The sequence below is a fragment of the Dreissena polymorpha genome, chromosome 14 (genome assembly GCF_020536995.1).
Source record: "Dreissena polymorpha isolate Duluth1 chromosome 14, UMN_Dpol_1.0, whole genome shotgun sequence".
In the NCBI taxonomy this organism is placed as follows: Eukaryota; Metazoa; Mollusca; class Bivalvia; order Myida; family Dreissenidae; genus Dreissena; species Dreissena polymorpha.
Genome location: NC_068368.1, coordinates 29397941 through 29414013, shown reverse-complemented (window position 1 = coordinate 29414013; position 16073 = coordinate 29397941). Strand labels below are relative to the sequence as shown.

Genomic DNA, 16073 nt, shown 5'->3' with positions numbered 1-16073 from the left:
TAACTTTGAGCGTTATAGAGACTTGAACGTATTTAGCGGGTATAGGCTAATTAAAACTAGGTCATTTCATATGAAGATTTAATGATACGGCACTGCACGAACGACATCATAAAAACAAAAAATTACATTTGACACCAGAGGTAAAAAATATTTTTCCAAAGAAATATATGTAAATAAATATATGTGTGTTAAAATGTTAGATATTTGTCACTCATATTCACTAGTGCCAAGTTTTCAATATACATGCATGCGTTCACGGTTCAATTTGCATATTTGAAGTGTGTTTTTCAGTTGTATGTTAATATTCCTCAATAGTATCATTCTTTGTACAAAACCCATCAAATTTAAATTACATGTAAATAACGTCATGCACTTCGCTTTTTATAGGGCTTTGTAGTTCGTTTATTTTTCAATGCACTCCTTACACTTGCTATCACTCATTTGTTTATCACACAAGCGTACTCGTGTCATTGATAATTATATTTCTATAAAAAGATATATAATATATAATAATTTATTGAAGCTTTTCTGCAAACTTTTTTTAATAATAATAATACCGCTTATGCATAGAGCTCTTTGTTGTGTTAAATTGTCGGCCTTTCAGTCTTCAGATAATCTTTACTTTGATGCTAATGCCGCTTTTTTTTAAGATGAAAATAAATGTATTCATCAATTCGTTTGGAACTAAATAATACATTTTTGAAATATTATTTCGCTGTTTTTTTCGGAGTTGTGTCGATTAATTAACTAAACACTGTCGTTATTCTTATGTTTTGCGTTTCTGCAAAGACCTATAAAATACATGATTAGTATTTTAGCTTTATAGCAGTCAAATGATTCCAATATGAAAATCTATTCAACTAGATATATTCACATTCTCTTCATCTTCCGTACAATCACCTAAAAGATATATATCACTCTCTCATGATAAAAAGTTCGTTTTTTACGTGACATAATTCCAGCTCATAAAATTTAATTTAAATCCAAACAAGAATTTTTGTATCTCTGATTTCAGTTAGAACAAGAAAAATAATGGAAGGCGTATCAAAAATCTCATACTTAATATAATATGTTATGATTTTTGAACATAGAGTTTTACCAATTGAGAGCAATTACAAACAATTAGCGGTAATTAATTGCGCGAGAATCTTTAATAAGTATTAATCAAAATATAATCTGCTTGATGTTGCGGCAATTAAAATAAACACAACAATACATGCGTGAATTGTTTGTAAAAAGTTAAAAGTATAAAGTCTAATCAAAGATATAATATGAGCGACTGAATCGGCAAATTTTCGCCGATGATTACCACTTGATTACATACACACACACACACACACAAAACAAATACACGAAATCATTTTAAACTTTTTATTTGTAACAATTAATATCAACTTCAAACAACCATTTAAACAACAAAAATAATTCATCAAGTAATTTATTTATCCGACATCGGCGAAGGTATTCCCTACGTCCTTGGCTTTTGGAATCGCAGACTCGCACAAGTTAGTAGCAGTGTAATGGCGGACAGTCCCGTGACTGATAATATGGCGGCGGTCAATTTATCAATTCTGGAACGGTCTATAGCCATAATATGCATCGTTTGACGATTAAAAAACCTGAAAATTATAAAGCGTTGCAATCCGATATGATTGAATAATTTGATTTTTTACTGGAGCTTTTTAGATCCAATGTTTACATTCATCAATATAAAGCGTTAAATGACAAACTGTTAAACAAACCAAAATCTGTAAAAAGACCCCTTCAATGAACTTTGAAATCGGATTTTCTTTAAGGCAAATGATGTTCTTATACGGTACTCAAGTACTAATGTGTTAACTTATGTCTACTGCTTAGGCATGTGTAATGTAAATAGTTTTTAAGTGATTTGTATACAACACATAATTTGTATTTTTCTTGCAGTGAATGTTGTCTAATACATTTTTACTAATCCAATATCTCATAGTTACTTTCACTATACACATGGCGCATGTATATATTGGTGTTTTTTGGATTGCACATCTTTGAAAAAAATCTAATCTGTAGATACAAATGATGCGAACTCATTTTGTTTAAAATGTAAAGATGCGTTGAAATGCTATAGGGCGATGACGCATATAGTAGCTTTTTTTTCGCAAATTATCCATATCGAATTTTAATTTCTCGGGTGTTCAAATGTTTAACATGTATTTCATCAGGTGGCTGAAGACATTAGCCGAGGAAAGTATTTAGTAGTTGTAGTTATAATATAAAGATATCAACACCATTGAAATAAGTAAAATAAAACTATAACTTTCACTTCTTTTAAGATGATAGTTTGCTTACAAAAAAGGAACAGTGATAACGTTTTAGGATTTATTCTCAGAACGAAATCAAAACACACAAATCTAATACCGTTAAAACTACACTAAAACTAACAAATACATTATAGTGATTTATGCCCTGACTGTCATACTTTCATACATGTTTTGACAGTGAATCTTGTCATAAAAACCATGAAAAACGATTACACTATTTCAAATGCTGAAAAGCAAAACACATAAAGGCAAACAGTATTAACACTTAGCAAACATTCGAACATTTTTAGTCACAATTATAGAATCAACAACGTTTATATAATTTATATGACATAAGTAAACCAAACCTTAAAGATAAAAAGCACAGCACTCTGCAATAAAATTCAAAGATACATTGAGAAACACACACTATCTTATTATAAAAAAACTGCACTCTGCAATAACAAATTCAAAGATACAGTCAATCTAACACACATTAACTGATTATATAAGAAAAACACAACATTCTGCAATAACGATTAAGATACATTTAGTAACACACACATTAACTTATTATATAAACAAGAGCACCGCATAACGAGTGCCACGCTCGGCTGTGAAAGCTTGTCAGAATAAAAAAATTTAGAGGTCACAGTGACCTTGACCTAGTGACCCAACAAGAGATATGTTTGTCAGAAACAGAATGCCCCCTACTGCCCCGCTTTGAAATACAATTTATATTTATCATGTGGCAGGTATAGAAATCATCTCCCTTTAAAGGTTATTTCTTCCCTTGAATTTTGTCCAATCCATCAGGAGGAAGGGGAAGGGTCTCACACTCAATCATGACCATGTCAGACATCACTGACAACCAAGGCCTGTGGTTTAAAACAGATCATAGCTAGAGTTGATCATGCATCTATGGACATAATGCATGTAATAAACATTAAAAACTGATAATTATATCATTAAAAAACCCTTTGACAAATCAATCATTTGAGTTATAAATAATCATAATAATAAATCTGTACAGTAATTGTTAAAAGAACTTCAATTCTTGGTAAGGAAATTTATAATATGAGATTTATAATTATTTAAATTACTTCCCTTGAAAATAATTGTCTCTAACACTCTATTTTTAGTAGCAAATAATTAAAAGCCACTACCGTGAATAAAGATTCACCACTCCAAATATGCACCTCCATGAGATACACATGCATGCCAAATATATAAAGTGGCCATGTTCCATATTGATTAGCTATCTCCCTTTAAAGCTTATTACATCCCCTAAATTTGTATTTTTTTACCGTAGACCGTAAAGGATGACCTTGACCTTGACCTTTTACCACAATGTGTTTGACAGAAACACAATGCCGCTTACTGCACCTCATTGATTTATTAAACAAAATTATATCCGTGGACAGGTCAGATAACTATGTCCAGTTAAAGCTTATTACTTCCCTTGACTTTGTTTTTTCGACCCTTGACCTTGAAGGATGATGTTCACGTTGAAATTTTACCACTCAAAATGTGCACATGTATGCCAAATATTTAAAAAGTTATGGCCAATGTTTAGGTTTTTGCACGACGCCTACGGCGGACGGCAGACGGCGGACGGCGGACGACGAGCTGGCTATAACAATACCTCGGGTTTTCTCCGAAAACAGCCTCGCTAAAAACACAGCACTATGCAATAACATATTCAAAGATACATTGAGTAACACAAACATTAACTTATTATATATTTACTTTGCTCATATTTAATTCCTCTTCAAGCTATACATGTAAATACGCATCATTCAATACTCTTGCAATACTTTTTTTTGCATAACTGCAAACATAATTCGTTTTTAGAAGGATTAAAAATGTGTATTAGAACAATGTTACAGCAATTAAAAAATAAAAAACTTAAGTAAACAATTATTTAAATTTCTTCTCACATCAAATCTTACTTATTGCTTAACGAAAAGTGTTGTTAATATGCATATAGTTGCCGTTAAACGCATGAGTTTTTACATTAAGAATTGATATTTAAGCACAGTTAATGAACCTGTAAAGAGATAACTGCGCTATATTTTTTAAATATGTTTCTGTATTTAATAAAGTATTTCAAGACTGGTGAATAATTAATGTTTTAGTGTTATTTGCAAGTATATATTATATATACATATATATATATATATATATATATATATATATATATATATATATATATATATATATATATTTGTAAGTAAGATGGTAAAACAGCCAAAGTGTTTTGTGTGCATTCGCATCTTTCTTACTGGGTTGTTACTGTAGATATAACAACTTAAGAAAAACATTTCATATATTGGTATATGAAAAGGCAATATCACAAAACCGCTCTATATTACTTCTTCTGTGAAAGATCTTCATAAGGAGTAAGGAGGCGGTGTATAATTACTACCGGATGACGCAAAGCGGGCGTTTGCTTGTTCTGCTTTTGGTGGTACCATCGTAGGTTGTTCGATTGATCCGGCATCTTTAGGGTATATTATGTTCATGCTTGCAAAACTTCTGCTACGTGATGTCTTTGATTGCTTTCTACAGTACAAATGATCAATATTTAGCTCAATAAAACAGTTTTTTGCATGTACAAATTATTGCTTCTTTTAATGTACACACATAAATTTAATGCAAGTTCCGGTATGTATCCAAAATTAAAACATTAATTATAGCATCATGATTGTTTTCTTTAAAGATCGTCTACTTTTTATGAAGTACGTTAAATTTTTACCGATTCTTTTTATAGCAAAGCACTCCGATAATGATGGCTACGACACCTACGGAAACTGAGATCGCTACGACGGTAATAACTACAACTGCAATAAAAACACACAACAACTTTTCAGTTTTCGAGATAAATCTAACATATAAATAATTTGAATAATCAATTCTAATGTATGCATGTTGAGTTGCACAATTACTGAATAGCTTTGTTTAGTAAAGAAGCGATATTTAAAGGGCAGTAATTTTTATGGGATTTTAACATTAAATTAGTGCTTTTATCAAAGTAATATTGAGAGTTTGGGATTTACACAACAACAACAACAACAACAACATTTAAATGCGAACGCTGATAACGTATTCCTCTATATGCAGGTTTTTAACAAAACCCATTTATTTGTTCAAAAAGCATCCTAAATATACAACAGCTCGTATTTAAGGTAGCGCAACCCTAATGACTTCCCGCGATTTCTTCGCAGGTTGAAGAGCCTAATTTTAGGTGCCTTAGCCTTGTGGTTAAGGCGATAGACTAGAAATCTTTCGGAATATTCCCGCGCAGTTTCGTATCCTGCCGACGACGTTTACATTGTTGCGACGCGTTTTATTTCTTTTCTAACGTTATTTTATTAAATATGGCATATAAGCTATTTTTATTGTTAAACATTTTGCAATTTTTATAAACAGTATTTAATTTTAAAAATTAAAAATGTTGTGGCTAAATTGGATGATTTACTGCTGAAAATACGAACCATGCATGTTGCATTTTTATTTTTTTTCAAAAAGTAAACGGTAAATCTGTCTATTTCTGCTGCATATAGTGTATATATAAATCCTAAGTTTAAAATATTACTTAAATGATACTGTTTTGAATTTTATGACACTTTGTTTTTAACTTCCCCAATTTCTACTTGCCTGAAACCACTTACATTTCATGGCGCTCTTCCATAGATAACAAGTTATGAAAAATATTTATGTGTAAAAGAATTTTTTTTCATCTTGTTTAAACTTTAAACACCTTCAGTGCATCTGTACACACCAACGGCATGCCTATATTTGGAAATCTGGATTAATTATGGAACTTTTATATACCCCAGGGGTGCACATAAACTTGACAAAAGCCGAGTGTGGGGGTGGTTTTGAAAAAATCTGTATATTTTTTAAAAAGCATGGAAAGACTACCTAAATACCTAAAAAATTGCATGTAGCACAGTGCAATGATGCTGATTAAGAAAATAAAATATTAGATTATATTTGGATAGGTGCCCATTACGGGTGCGCTATCTTGAATCAAACTTAAAATTCTCATCTTAGTCAACTAACATCACATCACTATCAATACATTAGATAAGCATTTATCAATACGCTTTAATATTTGGTGAACGCTAGTAAACTTGGTAAAGTTAGGAAAACTTGTCGTTAACCTTTGAAATGGGGTGATCGTTTTTAACTCTGTTCGAATACAATGATGATTACTTAGTAGACGAATACTGTACTCAATCACTGTAATATGTTACTGAGGATCAAATTTCGTTTAACTGGATGTATTTGTGTGTCTCACTATTGTTAATACTATATTGTACGCCTTTTTTAAGGTAAAGATTCTTTTACATTTAATAAAGTTGTTTACTTTAAATGATTCATTATTTGCAGAATTTGGTGTTATTCTGCAATTAGCGACATTATTGGTTTACATGTTCAAATTAAATTGCAGTAAGGTATTTTAACATTAGCTAAAATAGGAGCAATATTAGACAAACATTTATTGAACATAAATTGTACCATTTTCTTGCTTGTCGTTTGCGGTGGGCTCTGATGTCGTCATCAATTCTGGTCGGCGTGTGCCTAATACTGCGGGAAACAGCATTTATAATACCCCATTAGCTCACCCATATAGATACACAATACTCGTTTGATTCATACCCAAATATATGTTTTTGTGCAAGTGCATTATATTACATATTTCGAAAATCCCTAGCTACCAAACATGCAAATTACATATTGTATGTGATTTCTAAACATAATTTCCTTGATAGAGATTAATGGCTATCTGTCAAATTTAACAACGTTAAAATGTATCAGCAAGCTCACTTTACCATTACATTCTTCAATGCTTATAGCCATGAACGTTGCAGTTGTGTACCCGGTAGGACATGGTTCACACGTTGTCTGTCCACTGAAGGACTGGTATGTACCGACGTCACAACTCCGACAAACAGCGTTGACCTCTTGTGTGCCACGAGGACACTGAACTGCAAAGCACAGCATGTTTTAAGAATGATAACATAACGGTTTGTGATTCCTACATGGGTTACTGCCAGTAGGCATCAATATTATACATGTTTGAAAAACGTCCAAACTCAATATAAACTTCTGTTCAACAGTATCGCAAAGACAACATACATTTATGTTTGTATTTATGTCGTACACTACTAAGGCAGTAAGTAAAGCAATAATTGTGTTTGTATAAACATGTAGATGATAACCATATTAAAGAAACAACGATGAAATATTTCATTTACCGCACATGCCATCGGCTCCTGAGAATCCCGGATAACAGAAGACAACTACCAAAGAATACATAGAATTCAAATCTGCGTTGTAGTGAACACCGGAAATGGTCAAGGAAAAGATGTTCTCCGAATTGTTATGGATGTACATGGCCGAATTATTGACGGCGATATATGCTTCTCGTAGTCGCTGTAGATCGGAACTTACTGTTGGTTGGACAACAATACATTTGTTAGTAAGTATATTCACACTGCATATACATGTCTAAATGCTCTATAAATGCATTGTTAATTGATTCGCAAATTTCTATGAAGTTGCGTTCTTAACTTATTTTACAAATTAACTCCGTTATTTCCGATTAAAATAATGTTTATTGAAAGTATTGTGTTTGCTCAAGAGTCATTGCTCACACCTGTTCCAGTTTGTATGAATCCCGCAATGTCTAGATCATTAAGCTCAGGCACTTGTACTGAAAACGATATCAAAATGGATGATCCGGGACTTCGTTTACGCCGTTCATTCGTATTGGTTATGGACGCATTAACGCTGCATTTGTTTTCTGCAACGCACGGGACAGTATGTAACTGTTTTAAAAACGCTTGCTCCACAATTGTAGTATCTGTTGTCGGAACCTGAACATTTAAGTTGACAGAGGTTCCAAAACCCAACACGGCAGGTGGACTATACTCTGAAATAAAAATATTTTTTTATTAATCCAATATATTTTTTTCTGACATATAAACCACTTTGAAATAGAGAGCTATAAACGTTGATTACGTTTAAATAAAACTTCATTGGAATTACCAGGAACGCAGTTACCACCGCGCAGTGTAAGAAGTGTCAGAAATAAGAACACTTTAAACATGAAAAATGGTAATACACGAAAGAGATTTTGAATACAGTTTTCATGTATCCATACATAAACGTGTAAAGGTTTCGCTTTCAGAGAATAAAAAAGCATATGGCTTAAATTAAAAGCAGCGTGAAATATAATAAACATTTGAAAAAAGTCCATGGTAGCTCTTGGAGAAAAGATATAGTTCCGTACATGACGAAACGTTTAAATAGCGCAAAATTGTCAAAGTAACACTAACCCATACATTCTGTTACTTGAGCAAAAGGTATCCATTCGTAGCCAGTTGACCGGCCGCATGAATAGTTTTGATACGGCTCTTGTCCAGATGGAAATGTTAGGCCGACCAAGCAACTGACATTGCAACGTTTGTCTCCAGAATCTAGGTCATCATAACATACAACTTGTGTTCCAAACGCGCGATTTAGTTTTGTGCACTCTGAATAATGAAGAGTATGCGTTAAACAACGACTTGACAAATGCACGTAATGAACAAGGTTCATTTTGTTTAATATACAGTCATTTGTTATGTGAAAAATTGTCTAAAAACTAAATTCCTTAAACACCTACCGGGGCACTTTTTATTATTGCATGGTTGTGTTTCTTCATTAGAACCCATGCAATCTAATCCACCTGGCCCTGGAACAGGCTCCACACAACGTCTTTTATGTGTTTGAGTACCGCCTCCGCAGGTGACGTCGCATCCTGACCATTCGCTCCATGACGACCATCCGCCATTTACTATATTAAATTTATTCATGAGTGTTTAGCACTTAAAAGGTGAATCAATAACCAGTGCATGAAGAAAAACTTACATAACGTGTTAAAGTGTAATTACTTTATTATGATGAAACTGCTTTAAATGGATCAACTCAAACATTTGCAAGATATTAACTGTTTTAAATATCTTGATAAGTTCGCAAAAAATAAAAGCGTGAATACACTTGTGAAATGGTAGCAATAACAAAGCTTGTTTAACATGTTTACTTTGAAAACCTTCACGAAAATCACTTTCATCGTGTTAATTGTAGGCATTGTATTCATATGTCAGTCGTTTGGTTGCTAATAGTAATACTTATAACAAACAAACGTATTCGTCCTTGTTAATGTTATTGCTCCAACATATGTGAAACATATTCTTCGAATATAATTTCCAGGTGTATTAAGTGATAAATGAAAGAAACTTCAATATTCGAATCTATGTTAATGGTGACATATAAATCCATAAGGCTTCAAAATCAAGAACAAATACGTGTATTTACAACGTATACACATATAACCATTATGCCTTTTTCACTGATACCATACCTGGAGGAATTGAACAGTCACTTCCGGAATAGAAGTCTGTGCAGTTGCAAGAGTATATTCCGCTTCCGGGGACGCAAGTCCCGTGTTTGCAGTAATGGTTCAAACAGTAGTTAGGAGCCACATCGCAGCGTGATCCACTCCAACCCCCACTGCACACGCACGTGAAAGTTCCTATCTCATTTTTACAGGTGTGTATACCACACGGAGAATCTTTACACTCATCGATGGCTAAAGAGTATGCAACATGATGTTGTTTTCACATAACTATTTCAGTAGTCAAGTGAAATCATTTAACAAATCAAAAGAAAAAAAAATATGGAAAAAAGAAGACATATTATAATTGAATTACGAACTTGAAATTAGTAATTGAACAACAATAACACATTCAGAAGATCGCATCACGGAATAAGCCAATATACTAGGTGGGCTCATTTAAGAAAACTCATAATGCATGTTATTTGGACGAAAATCGTGAACTTGATTCGAAACAACTCACGGTCACAAGATGTTGGAGTAACTAATGCGAGTCCATCCATATGCTTCTGTACTAAATCACCCATGGACAGCAGTGCATCAGCAGAGATTAGATGGCACGTTGATTTTAATGACGTCCATTCTTCTAACGTGAGATTTCTTGGATACAACGCCAGACCAGTTAGCGTTATACCTAGAATGAGCAGCGATTGTATTTGATGAAAGAAGATATTACATTTACCAGAAACAACAGGATAATAAGCGTAATTCTAGTAGAACCTCGCTAATTCAATGATATGCACACAGGATTGTCACTTGCATTAAGATTCTTTTTTATGTTATCTCACACCCATTTTATTCAGTCAGCGGTACCTAACGTACCTGTGTCTGAATTGGTAGCCATGTGGACTGTCCCCGACTGTATAGACTCACATGGAGGAACCGTTTGGTGTATACCTTGTTCACCGTCTACATACACATTAAGTGAATATGAAGAACAATCAAGTTCAATCAGCAGATGCGCCCATCGTTTGGTTGAAAGATTATACTTGGAAAGGAATGAAGTATTACTGCAAATATAAGACGTCATTATATTCAAACGTAAGATAATACTTGAAATCATCAACTCGAAAAACATGTTTGTGTTACATTGTAAATTCAAATTTCTTGTTAGTACATTTGATATTGACAGGTGTTCTGACAGTTTTTTCATTTTAAATAAACAAAAATGTCTTCAAAAAGTCAATCGGCGTTGAAATTTAAACACATATTATTTCGCCCCACATATAAAGCAGCTTCTAACAGGCAAATATAATAAAGCGAATATGTCAGAAAGTAATTATGAGAGTAAATGAAAAATATTATATATCATTCTTCCAACACATTTACCTCAAGACACGTATTTGCACTGAAAAAGATATTATGACGTCGCAGGTATAAATAAGTCGTATCAAGTTGTGCAATACTACTAAAATTAAAATATTAAATAACACCAACAGTAAATTAATAATTGGAAATTATCTATAAAAATACATTCTGTTCTCTTAATGATATAATTTGCTTGCATATACACAGCCACGTGCCTTATTGGAAGGAAAGTCTGATTATGAAGTCTAGAACTAATTCAAAGGCTATGAAGGCAATACAGACAATCTCTATTTAACTATAATAACAATAGGAAACCTAAATTCAATCAAATATGCTGTTCAGCATATTTTCCCCTATTATTTACATAAATCTACCATTTATCATGTTCATGATAGACTGTTACTGTATTGATTATGATAGGCACATGTTGCATAGCAACCTAATCCCAAACTGTGATTTCAAGCATTACACTTTTGATATAAAGATAGTCGTGTTTTTAGGCTAAAAACCTATATGCACGGGTACTCATTTAGCATTCTTATTAAATTGTTCCTATTTTTGTTGGTAAGTATCGAAAATATTTCGATTACAAGCCTTAACTATATTGTAATTGGTTATTTAAACAACTCCATGTATCTTAATATCCATATGTTACTATAATACATTAAACCGTAGATGTAAGTTTACATTGTATTATACTTAAAAATTTGCGCAATTCTTTTTGCAGTCAATTTGCCCATATAATAATTTCAAGAAATCTATGTCAAACCCATTTAGAAAGCTAAGACAAAAATGTCACACAAGGAAACTGCTATGTAAGCTTATTAATCTTTATGCCTCGGCATACCCGATCTTGATTGTTGTATTTGAGTTGCCAAGAAGTACTACCAAAACATCGCTCGTTTCGTCGCGTATTGTTATGGTAAGATCCTCTAAATCATAAGTGTCTTTTCTTGCATATAACGATATGGTTAAAATGGACGTATTCACGTCATTGTTGAACGTTCCCATAAGCTGGCTTCCATGAAGATTGCCAACCTGTCAAGAAGTAATAGACAAAATGTCATTCTTCATTATGTATGCCATACATAACATAGTGATACATACAGATTTTATCTACATAACATTTAATTTCAAGTATAAGTGATTTGAGTTTACTTTGAGATCAAACACGGTACACTGGTTTAAGTTTGTGCTGCTGGTAGATTGCGTATTGCGACCCACGGGACATGGTATGCAAGTTGTTGCTGATTTCTACGGTTGGTAGCTGCCCAGAGGGCACGCAAAACAAGGAACCATCCCTGTACTTGAAGCAAATCCAGGATCGCAATATCCTGGAAGAGTACATAACCATTTATAGGATTTCGCAATTGTTTATTTCAAACAAGTATACATGTATACATTGCATTGCGAAATCATTGACCTTTGAACATAAACGTTTGTAACTAGCTTTGTTGAATGTAATAATAGCTGTATCAATTATAAATAAGCTTTATTTTGCCTAACACATTTGTTTTTCATTCTATAATTACTTTTATTTGATTTTATGCCAGAGTTTCTTACGTGTACATTCACTTTGGTGTGTTGAACCCGTCTTGAGAGTGCTATGGTCTGGCGGACAAAGGTCACAATGTGATCTTCCGTCTTCTTCATTGTACTTACCGATGTTGCACAATTCACAGTTCCTTGTGGTCGAGTTCATGTAGGTGCCTTTAGGACAGGGTTCTTTAACAGTTTCATTTTAAACTATTAGGCTTGTTGAAATTGGCATTAATTTATATTCAATTAATGCGTTTTACGGTAAATTTTACACTCCAGGCCCCTATGGATATGTTTGTATTTTTGCGTGAGTTTTACGGATGATGTTTACTCATTTTCGACGTTTATATAGCTTGTTTAGACCATTAAGTAAATAATAGTTGTGACAAAAACACTCACTGCATACAAATCCATCCTTTCTTAAGTTGTGTGGGCATCTGAAAATTGGTTTTGCACTGGTCTGGAAATCATCGAGAGTGAAGCCATCAATGTCAAGAGTACCGTTGGCAACGTCCGCCCTAACTCTGTTGCTGAATGCCATCAATAATGGTAATAGTTCATTTCTTGCGTCCGAAGAGTTCGTGTTTGATAAAATAAATGGTATGGAAAAGTCAAAGCTTACCCGGACATTCAATGTTTGCCTTTTAATTATGTCGTGCCCATGCATTATCTTAAAAGAACGTCGCTTTCTTTGCGAACCACATACGACATGAATATTATCAACTAAGCAATGTTTTCCTGGACATATTGACTGTTCTACATCATCTTTAATTTTGCTGAGGTATTCCAAGACATTGCTCTTGATAGCCTCTTGTGTGTTGCTTTCCTGGCAATCTCCGGTGTAGATAAGTTCAGCAGGCAGAACCATATCTCCCCATTCAGATTCTTTGAATATAACACATACATATTGTGGAGATTTTTTACCATTTATTTACATTCTATTAAGTGATGAATTTGAAGTGTGTAATTCTCGTTTGAGTCTTAAATCACCACAACGTTTACACTAAATTAACAAACTGAGATAGGTTTTTATCTGTATTATACATACAAGCTTCCTTCCTGATAAACAGGCTTTGCAACTTATCAAGCGGGTACATTTTATTTTATGTAAAGTGTTTTAATGCTGCCCTTGGTTTACAATATGGTTCAAATAAATAAAATTCATTCAAGAGATTAATTACAATTCATTTCTGAATACAAACCAATGCAATCGGGAAATTTTGCCAATGGATACCACTCGCCGTTGTCCTGGCAATTTAGTCGTCCTGTGAATTCAGACCCCACGACGGGGCTGTCGTATGGAGACTGACACTGCATTACATATGTGGGTCTAGCTTCAATGGTGTTTTTCGCAAGAGAACCATGGGCTGGTGGAGTCAATGGCGGACATTCTACCACTGTTCAACAAATCGCAGAAAAGGCAGTTGATACAATTAACATTAGTCAATACTTTGCATCTAGATATCTACATGATTTATTGTACGTTTATAAATATGAATTAACTGAATTTGTAAACAGCTAAAGGACGCATGGTAAGGAAAACACCTGTTTATAAGTTTGTCTTTGTATCATGTATTAAATTTAAGGATGAAACGCCATACGTTACCATGACAATGGGGTTCAACTTCTCCCGTCCATTTCCAAACACCAGATGTTCCGTTACGTTCGCAAAACATCATGTCTGTTCCGTTCAAATTGAGGTTTAGATCACAGAAAAGGTTACACTTCACACCGCTGACGTAGATCGAGTCAGAGCAGTTGTAACGCAAGAAGCGAGTGTTGCTCAAAATGTCCGCCGGACCAGAAACGCATTTTGTAACTGAAAGTACACGATATCTTTGAAATTCAAACGAGAATTCATGTTTTAAATTGCATGGAACAAGATGTTGTAAGGAAACGATCGCAAGAGTCCATGTTTGATTTAATATAACGAGCAAGGATTAATGTTAGCGTATAGTTACTTAGCACTTGTATGGTAATATTGCAATCTGACAGCAACGGAAATGTATTTCCAGCGGAATCAATCGCTCGATAGTGGATGGTGTATGTTCCTTCATCAAGCACATCTCCTTGGCTGATGTCCGAGAGTTTTTTGGCTATAATGTCATTATCCACGTTGTCTGTAACAACAGGTTCTGTCCATTGCACTTGCGCGGACGTCATGCCATTTTCCGCGTAGAGCACGTGATGTGAACATGTTATCACCGGCGGGTCGTCGTCTGTCAAAAACGAAACGACAAATTAATGCGACGGCAGTGAAAAAATCCTAATTACTTAATCCGTTCCCAATATAACAATCTATGCATAATTTGAATATGACATGACGCTGGAACACAATAGAACTAGTCGCGGCTTTAGGAACCGTACCACTCGAATGGGCCATAAAAAGAAGCACTTATTTTTCCGAAAAATCAAGAAAGGCGTTAACTGAAATGTATGTAATAAATTAATACTGATGGGTGTTTCATGTTTGTATATAAACGGTTCGGCTGTTTGTTCGGAATAATATAATAAATATCAATTGCATCTTTCGGGTGTAATAAATATTGCCTCGATATACACGACTCTAATAAAAGTAATCCTTTTACTACAAACACTTTCATTTAGTAATATATCGTTTATTACATATAATTAATATAATTAAAATGGAGAATACTCTACATTCTTTTAAGTTGCGTTCATTAAAGGTCCGTACAGCAATACATTGTGTGCACATTCAAAAATATAGCCGTACATATTGATATTGACATACATTTTACAATCAACAAAATCAAAGTCATTAACTTATAACCAAAATTATTGTATATTAATATACATTTGAATGTAAACACACAATCGAAAAGGTCAAAGTATTTTCCCAAATATTTGTCTTATGCTAACGACTTTGATAATGCGTTTGATTCAAATATATTTTCAGAAATAAAGAATCGTATAAATCTCCTTTTTACACAAGGCCGAATATTCTATTACCAAATCATTCAAAAAATAATGCCTCAGTATTTCTCAAACTTTCTTAACATTTTTCTATTAACAATTGAACATAATTCGTACTGTTCTTAATGCTACGTAAAGTAAGGCATTGTTCAAGCCCATGTGTTCCTTTATCTTTATTCTATATTTGACCACTTCTTAATCACATAAGCAAAATTGGTATCCAAAACAAATGCACACATTGATATGTTGTCTTATTCTGTATCCTCAAAGGTAAACATGGGTATTGAAAAGGGCCCTAGGGTACCTGTGCATTTCACGTCCGCCGTCGACCAACTTCTATCGGACTGACAGTACACTGTTGATGGACCAGAGAGGCGATATCCGTTATTGCAGGAAAAAATACATTCGGTGTCGTACGCGTATTGGGGACTTCTACACTGATACTTTTCCATTGGTTGGTGCAACTGGAGGTGTGCATCGTATCTCTGTTCGTTTAGAAACATGTTTTACTTGGTTCATGATTAACAGAGTTTTCAATCAACCGTTGCAGTACATCAGTGGGATAT

The 16073-nt window shown here is 33.7% G+C and overlaps 1 protein-coding gene across 1 annotated transcript in view; it reads right to left on the bottom strand.

Annotated features, from left to right (window-relative positions):
* Window positions 1–4509: 4509 nt before the first annotated feature.
* LOC127857260 (uncharacterized) overlaps window positions 4510–16073 on the bottom strand; it is a 75168-nt gene continuing 63604 nt past the window's right edge. The window contains exons 27-39 of the mRNA XM_052393677.1: window positions 13334–13458; window positions 11882–12072; window positions 10549–10736; window positions 10190–10360; window positions 9694–9921; window positions 8956–9126; window positions 8627–8824; window positions 7945–8220; window positions 7544–7738; window positions 7118–7273; window positions 6804–6872; window positions 5035–5119; window positions 4510–4841 (exon numbers count right to left, since the gene is read on the bottom strand). Coding sequence (XP_052249637.1) covers window positions 4670–4841; window positions 5035–5119; window positions 6804–6872; window positions 7118–7273; window positions 7544–7738; window positions 7945–8220; window positions 8627–8824; window positions 8956–9126; window positions 9694–9921; window positions 10190–10360; window positions 10549–10736; window positions 11882–12072; window positions 13334–13458 — 2225 coding nt within the window. The 3' untranslated portion in view covers window positions 4510–4669. The remainder of the gene's footprint in view (window positions 4842–5034; window positions 5120–6803; window positions 6873–7117; window positions 7274–7543; window positions 7739–7944; window positions 8221–8626; window positions 8825–8955; window positions 9127–9693; window positions 9922–10189; window positions 10361–10548; window positions 10737–11881; window positions 12073–13333; window positions 13459–16073) is intronic.